Source organism: Lotus japonicus, chromosome 6 (assembly GCF_012489685.1).
Source record: "Lotus japonicus ecotype B-129 chromosome 6, LjGifu_v1.2".
Lineage (NCBI taxonomy): Eukaryota > Viridiplantae > Streptophyta > Magnoliopsida > Fabales > Fabaceae > Lotus > Lotus japonicus.
In genome coordinates this window covers 25,524,468-25,532,968 of record NC_080046.1, presented here as the reverse complement: position 1 = coordinate 25,532,968, position 8,501 = coordinate 25,524,468, and the positions used below count along the sequence as shown (strand labels likewise).

Below are 8,501 nucleotides of genomic sequence, written 5' to 3'. Positions count from 1 at the left end.
TCTAACATGTCACATTTTTATAATTACCTATGTTAGCCTATCACCAAAGAATATTCTTTATTCTTTTCTTAACCACTTATCCTTTCATTCAAATTTCCACTAACACTTTCTCTCTCTTCGTGGTCCCCACCTCAATCAGTTTGACTTTTCCTCTCTTCCCTCATTCACTCTCCAACCGTTTCCACTCTCTCTCTTTACTCATCCAATTTATTTTTCCTTTCCCAATCTCTCTCTCCAAGGGCCCCACATCCACCCATTCAGACTTTTCTCTTCCTCACTCCACACTCTCCCTTCTCACTCACGATTCTCTCCCTCTTTCTCCCACAAAAGAAAAATATCTCTCTTTCTTTTATTATTCTGATTTCTTTCTCTCAAAAACAAAAGCTGCAGAACACTTTCTCTGAAGCTTGTCTGCAACTTCTCTTCTTCCTCCTCACCATTTTCTTCTTCCCAACATGTCTGGAACAACAACACCACCACGAGCCAAAACCGCGAGCACCACCACCTCTATGCCTCCTTCACGCAGCAACCACCACTGTCCATGTTCTGTTTTTCCTCTCCATGAGAGCCACCACCAAAACCCTAGCCGCCACCTTTTTCCTCCGATCTCCGGCGAACCATTAAGTTTTTGGAGAAACCAACGCCAGCACTGAACTCCTCTCATCAACCGCAACCAAACCCCTTCATCGATTCGATGATCGGCCACCGTGACTCCGGCGACCGCCGCGCCGCCGTCTTCTCCGGCGAGCTTTGTTCTGAGAAAGGAGGCCAATTTCTTTAAGCTCTCAACCTCCTCTTCCTGAATCCAAGGCTCAATCATCATTAATAGGTGATTATTCTTATCTATTTCAAATTTCCCTTTTTAAAACCCTAGCTTTTCTCTTGTTCATATCCTGAGTTCCATTCTCTGAGTTATGTGCCTATATTTTCAGTTTCAATGGCCACTGGAGGAAGGGGAGAGCACGACTAGACCAGACCAGAGGAAGAAGTGAAGCTCAGTCCCAGGACCATGAGACTTGAGGTAGAAGGAGAAAGATTTGAACACTGTGTTTAGAAATTATATGTTAATAGAAAAAAAAAATATAGTGGTAGTATTTTGGGCTTATCCTTGTATTAATTAGTTATGATGGAAAATGATATTGTTGGTGTCTATATTGGTATTGTTATTCTAAAAATAAAACCATATGTTAAAGTTGAAGTAAATGTTTTGAAGGTTACACTTAGGTTATTTTGGCTGATGAGATCAATGGAGTTATATTGAAAATAAATAATTAAAAATTTCAATCCTTTGTGTAATTTTGCCATGATTCATGGTTATTTAGGGCTGTCCCTTGTTAAATAGAATTTGGATTTTTCACTGGACTTTTTCTGTCAAAATGGTCTCTCACGTAAGCCTTGTAGTTTGTTGGACCATCCTCCCCAATTTTGATGTATTTCAACTCCAATTTCGTTAGCCATTATTTCTAGTTACCTAATATGCTAATGTACAATGACTAATACTCCTTTTTGGGGTCATCTAGTTTTAACTTAAAATATCATTCTCTTTTAACAAATAATGGCCTTGCCTAGACACTAGACAGTTTGATATAGCACTTGTGAAAATACAACAATTGATGAATGTAGCAAAAATACATTAAAATAAGAATAGTTCTTTGCAACTTTTAGTTCACGTTTTCATTACTCTTGGTTTTGATTGAAGACCTCAGTTTTAAAAGTCAAGCAATTAGAATCACTTAAGTTTTTGACAATAATTTTCTATTGTGATTCCCACACTTAAAATTATAAATTTTCTTTATTTCTAGTGAGCTATTTTGTATCACGAAAATTGGGACAGCTATACCTTTAAAGTTGAGTTTGGAAATGCTTTTGCCTAAAGTGAGTTTGAATTTGGGACTAGCTTCTCCTAGATTATTATTTCTACGCCTTTATCACCTACATGAAGTTTCCTTACATGAAGTTTCCTTCCAATTTTAATGATAATCATCTTAATTGCTCTAGTTGTATAATCCTTTGGGGATTCAATGTTTAAATAATTATAAATAAAAGTTTATCCTCTTGTTAATTAAATGATGTAGGTGACTATATGTCTAGTATTTCTCGTGGCACCAAAATAGAATTTCAAAGAAAGGTATTATTCTATGTGTGTGTGTGATTGTATAAAATAAAGGAAAAGATTTATTGTGAGATGCTATGTAATTAATTAAATTGAAAGAGACTCATTTGTATGATATTGTGAAAAGACCTCAATGAGTATCCTAATAGAGACTGAGAACTCTAAGGAAAACTAGAGGAGTAAATACTAGTTATGTATACTTTTCTATTTTAAAGATATCAGTATTTGGTTTTAAAGTCGACTTACTAAGTCAAAAGTTTTTTGAAGTATTGAATATTGTTACTATTTTGTTGTTATTACAACGACTTGTCTGAATTTCTGAGTTTTATCCTAATGGGTTATAGCCATTATGGGGATTAGGTTTAACATACGTTCGCTTCGAGTCAAATGCCTGAAGTCATAGTTTAGACTTTAAGTCAGTAGGTTAACTCGAATAGTAATTACGTTATGGGTACTCATGAAGGGTACGAATGACGGGAGCGCATGACGACGAAGCTAAAGAATAAAAGGGAGCGAACCGACACGGGAAAGCAAAGATGTGTTGGGATTGAAATTGCAGTTAGTATGAGAATTGGCTAAGGTGAGGGCTACTCTCTGAATTACTAGATAATGCTTTAGGTGTCGATGAAATTCGACTTGATTTATGTGTTATGCACCTAATTGCTAAATGTCTGAAATGATTTCTGAGGCTTCGGCCGAACTTGTTGAGTACTTGATGCCATGATATTGTGTGCTAAATGATTCACATGCTATGTGCTACATGGTTAACTTAGGATGTGTTGGAATATGCTGTTTATGCCTATTGGTTGAGCTGTTTCATTGATGTTATTCCACTCGTGCCTATGTTTCTGGAAAGTGAGGATTACGGGCAAGTCATGCCGAATTTTTATGAGATTTTGAGAGAGTTTTGAAAGGACGAACGAAGTTCGGACCTTGTTATATTTTAATGGATCGAGACCTTCTCAGAAATTAATTGGGATTATGGGATCCCTGAAACTCATAGGAAGTATCATAAGACTAAACGAAATCTATTTTCTCAAAGAAAATTCATAAGACATTAATCAATCTCTAAACCCCTTGAACAAATGATAACAACATTTAGATAAGAGCTTAGAGCCTGAATATTAGTCTTGAAGATATGAGAAGTGTCGTCGAGTCCAAGTCTTGAGGAAACTTACAAGTTTCCGAGTATGCTTATACTCTTTCGCTCGATGAGCAGTTTATTGTTTGGCTATCTAAAGTTTAGCCGGAGACTATAAGTTTCCAAGTACTTCGGTACCTTTTCGCTCGTTGAGCAGGTTATTGTTTGGCTATCTAAAGTTTAGCCGGAGACTATAAGTTTCCAAGTACTTCGGTACCTTTTCGCTCGATGAGCAGTTTATTGATTGGCTATCTAAAGTTTAGCCGGGAACCATGAGTTCCCAAGTACATTCTTCTTCTTTTGATTAATTCATTTTGTCGCAGAATCGACGTTTGCCTTAGGGTAGGCTTTTTAGAGACAATAAGTTAGCTAGAACATGTGACGACGTGTCGAGTGAGGTCGGAGACGTTGTTTGGCTAATCACTTGCATTCATGCACTCATTTTGAGGTTAATACACGGCGGATTACCGGACCTCGGTGGATTCCAAAATGGTCATAAGACCCGGATTTCCATATTTAGGACACTACGGTGGTCCTCAGTAGCAGACGGAATGGCAGACCTACGGGTTCACTGCTGATCTGACTACTTTTGTGTGGTGTAAGAGACACGCGAGCAGGAAGGTACCCACCGTGGCTGGTGTTAGGGCCGTCTCGTTGATGTCCATCCTTCTTCCGGAATGCATTTTGTTACCCAGCATTGCATTTCATGCAACATACATGCTGACTTAGTTGCTGAGTGTGATTGGTACCTGTTTATCCTACTTGAGGCATGCTAATTGTTATTATGATCTTTATATTCATTGTGATATATGCAACCCTAGGATGTTATCCCTAAACGTATAAGCCTGAGAGGCTAAATAATTATTACCCTATATATCTGGTTTTATTATTTATATAATTCTTTGGAGTTGACCCTCGCGTCTTCTGTGTGTGTTTGGGCGGACTACGCCATTGTCAGTTGAGTATGGCGGACCGGTTCACGATGGTTCACCCTTCAGGGGAAACTAGGTTGAAGAAGCTTGATCAGGAGGACTACGGTTCAGGGGTGGTCGACCCCGCTGGCCACCGAGCGACTTACTCGAGATGGGATTAGTGTAGGAGTAGTGTCGATGCTCTGACCGTCATGCTTCAGTTTTGGGGACAGGGTAGTTTCCTACCGGTAGCTTTTGTGTGGTTTCCTATGGAGATCACAGAGAGCTGGTTGGATTTAGGGGGTCTTTTCTTAGGCCGCTGGGCCAACTTGTTCTCAGATTTTGAGGTTTAGTGTTGCGGACACAGTATTTTTACCTTGGTTTGTACTTTTGCCTACGGGCGTTACTCTCTTTTACTTTCCGTCACTGGAGGTTTACTCGTGACGTGGTTTACAACTTACAGTGGGGGCTGTAATCATATTGTATATTAGTTCTGTTATCTTCGTTTTAGAGTTTCATCTCTTTCTGTCTTAACTTACATTATCAAAAAAAAATAATTCACGTTTTTCCGCTTAAGTTATTTCTTTGGTTACTAAAGTGACGCCACCGAAATCGGGGTGTTACAAAACCAATCCACCGTCGACATCTGGCAGCAGGCCGACCGCCCAAACACAAACATACAAACAAAGCCAAGGCGCTAGGGTCAACTCACAGAAATACGTAGATATACACTCAACATGTGATATGGGGTATAGATATATGTTGATATATACATATATACACAATCCTAGCATGTTATGGCTCTAATATTGCTTCAATAAACAACCAGCACACAATCCAAGTCAGCATGAATGTATGCGTGAAATGCACAATATGAATCCGGATTTGTGACGCGTTCCCGTTCGCCACAAGTGAAGCATTCCCGTTCTTCACTATGGATGGACCATTCCCGTTATCCATCCTGGATGAAATCCATCCTGGATGAACCATTCCCGTTATTCATCCTTGGTGAACCATTCCCGTTATTCATCATTTATGCAAGGTGAACCATTCTTGTTATTCACCATGATATGCACAGGTGAACCATTCCCGTTATTCACCCGATTGATGCAATATAGTTAGCCAAACAACGAATCGCCCTTACCACGAAAGTGTTTAGCTCACAACCCAATCTCAACAAACCCATGAGTTAGTGTCGGTCAATACAACACAGCTCGGAGTAAGTGTCGGTCAATACAACACAACTCCATCAACAGGATTACACAAGGGTCTAGTGTCGGTCAATACAACACAGCCCAACCAACAAGAGCACTAAGTGTCGGTCAATACAACACGGCTCCAACAACAAGATAACCCAAAATCAAAGCCAGAGTCAGTGTCGGTCAATACAACACGACTCGAACAACACTCCCAAGAGTACTAGAGTACTCGGTGACTTTCAATCATCACCATAGCTCACCTTAGTGGCTTTCCCCAATTCCAATAACTCTCCAAACCCACAACAAAGGTCGACTTTTCCCCGTCTTCCGTAAATATTTTCCCCTTTAGTTCTCCTATGATTATTCGTTTAGTAAAAAAGTTTCGAATTGAATTAGTCAGGTTATGAGTTTATTTCTCAAAGTCTAAGTCTCCCAAAGTCTCTAGTTTTCAAAATTCTATTCATTCTAGGTTTTCCGAAAACCAACCACCCAAAAGAAGTTTCCCGGGGAAAGTCTAAGTAAACCAACGAATACCAACAAATGGCTAAGTCTCAAACCCCTCGTTTGAACTTGCCTAGGGTTGTTCATCCAACCCGAAATATCAAAGATCACCCGATCAATGAATCTCCACTCCGAAGTTGCGTCAAAACGCTCAATCCAACACAACATCAACATCATAAGCTTTGAAAACATTCATAACAATATACCATCATCATATACAACATCAGATAAAGCATAGGTCGAATTTATCGACGCCTATCATGCAATCATAGCTAAATAAAGCAAGTTGCCCTAACCTCGAGCTGATCCAGCTTCGCAAATCAAATCTCCTTCACAGGAATGCCTTGAAACTTCCAAAGGTTCTTCAACTGAACCTCGGAGGAAAAACAAAGCAGAATCCACACAAAATCGATTAGTTCGATCGCAATACAATACATAAACGATAGACAAAGCATTAAAGCTTCAGAATACGACATCCGGGTACGAAAAGACAAGTTTTCGAAAACGAAAAACTCCCCCCTAAAGGAAATAGCCCACGGCCCTAAAGGAAAAAGGGCTTCGGCTCCTTTTCTTCGATCAAATCAATTCACAAGGTAGTTTTAGGGTAAAACTAAGGTAAAGAAACTATCGGAACAATTTTCGGACAATCGGGTCGAAATACGACTATCCAGGGGCATTTTGGTCCAAAATAAAGGCTCAAAACTTCAAAGTTATCAGTTCTGAAAACAAATTTGACAGCAACGATCCTCATGACATCCGTGACAACAAATCCTAAAGGCACGAAATCAGATTATGACTTTTCGACAATAAAGTTTCGAAATGTGAGACAAAAAGGTTTTGAAACAGTTTTTCAGATCCCTGTCAACTGGATCACAATCAGAGTTTACTGACAGAGGTTTTAGGCTCATGGGAACCTAGAGAATATAACCCAAGCAAGAAATCGAAGAAATCAGACAATTTTAGAAAAAGCTCAAAACTGTGAGCACAGAAACGACTTCAGAAACTCAGCAGAAACAGAAATCAGAGGTAAGATTCATGATTGTTACCTCGATACCTAGAAGTAGGGACGAACTGCACGAAGATTGGTCAAGGTTTCGCGAAAATCTCCTCCCCCCTTGCTCTCCACGAAATTCGGCCACAATAGGAAGAAAATGAAGGAATTTTTGCTTTTTGAGCTATTTATAGGCAGGCGAAATCGCGGGAAAATGAAAATTTCGCGATTCTGATTTTTGCAGCACGATCACCGAGGAATTCTAAGAGAGATTCTGGCGTCAGAATTCCAGAACTCAAAACAAATATATAGGATTTGGGAAAAACGATATCCAAAACGCCAAAAGCGGTGTAAGTTAGTCTGTCCCGAAAAACTACTTTTTGCTGTGATGCTCAAACGACAAAACTTCCTACTGAAGAAAGATTGGAAACGTCGAAACAAATCTGGCAACGCGGACGGAAACTTCGTTAGAAGTCCCGAATAGAAAAAGTCTTCATCCATTGCTCGAAAATAGGGTTTTGAAGCAAAGAAATTAGCGTCGGCGAACTTCCGAAAAGTAAATACTATCATGCGTACAGTCCAGAGTTCCGAAATGAAACGCTGGTCGAAGGAAAAAAAAAGAGAATCTTTAAATTTTCCAAGAATTCGAAATATCGCCTAAACATTGCTTTAAAAGCGAAATTAGCCTATTCTGGACACGCTCGCCATAAGGCAGGTGTGCAGACGACTCGCACTAGCTCCGAAAGCAACAACGCAACATTCCTCGAGCAATTCCTGAACTTTCTTCTTCATTAATCTTTCTCAAATATCAAACTCCTGTCACGCTTACACTGATTCCACGCGTGAGTCGGAAATTAACTTGTTCTGAAAATCTGGGTCTTACAATACTCCCCTCCAAAAAGAAAGTTTCGTCCTCGAAACTCAGAGTTCTGTGAAAGTCCGGAATACAGTTCCTCGATCTTATCTTCCAATTCTCATGTAGTATTGCCTGTGTCATTGTTCCTCATACCCTTTACTTAAGCAATCTGTTCTCCCCTTAATTGTTTCACTCTTCTATCCCCACTGCTAACTGTCGGCGTCTCAAAAGACAAAACATCATTCAACCTCATATCGTCTGGCTCGATTACTTGCGTCGGACCTCTGCTTGAAATGATACCGGTTGGCACTCCGTGCAGTCGCACAACCTTAGCCACTTACTTCTTTACTTTCGGTCGTCCGAAATTCTTCTTAAACTCGGTGCCTCTCTGTCATTTCAAAGTAAATACTCAACTTGTCCTCGTGATCTTCATCTACAGTCCAAAACTCCACTTGTCCGTTCGATAACTCCTAGACGAATCCTCCCCCGTGGAAAACGCTAGTCCATTAAAACTCCTCCAACTTCGTAACTATCTTTACACACACCAAGAAATCAAACTTCTACTTAGTCACTATTCGAATTAAAACTCAACTTATGTCCTTATTTCTTGTCCTTCACTAATCTTATCCCCTTCAACATTAATTTATCAACAACTTATAAGATAATCCTCCTCTTAATATCCAACAATCCATTATTACCGTCTTCTTCCTCAAAACTTCCCTCACTCAAACCTATTTACATTTACTGAAATCCCTAACACTTCGCACAAATCGAGACTTATCCTCTAGG

General features: G+C 39.6%; 1 protein-coding gene across 1 annotated transcript; it reads right to left on the bottom strand.

Moving 5' to 3' along the window:
* Nucleotides 1-270: 270 nt before the first annotated feature.
* Nucleotides 271-823, bottom strand: LOC130722238 (uncharacterized). The gene has a single exon (XM_057572912.1). The coding sequence runs from the start codon at nucleotides 821-823 to the stop codon at nucleotides 434-436; it is 390 nt and encodes a 129-aa protein (XP_057428895.1). The 3' UTR covers nucleotides 271-433.
* Nucleotides 824-8,501: the final 7,678 nt, after the last annotated feature.

Bases quoted from the DNA above. Each gene is read 5' to 3' on its own strand.
- LOC130722238 (XM_057572912.1), bottom strand. From the start codon at position 823: ATGATGATTGAGCCTTGGATTCAGGAAGAGGAGGTTGAGAGCTTAAAG.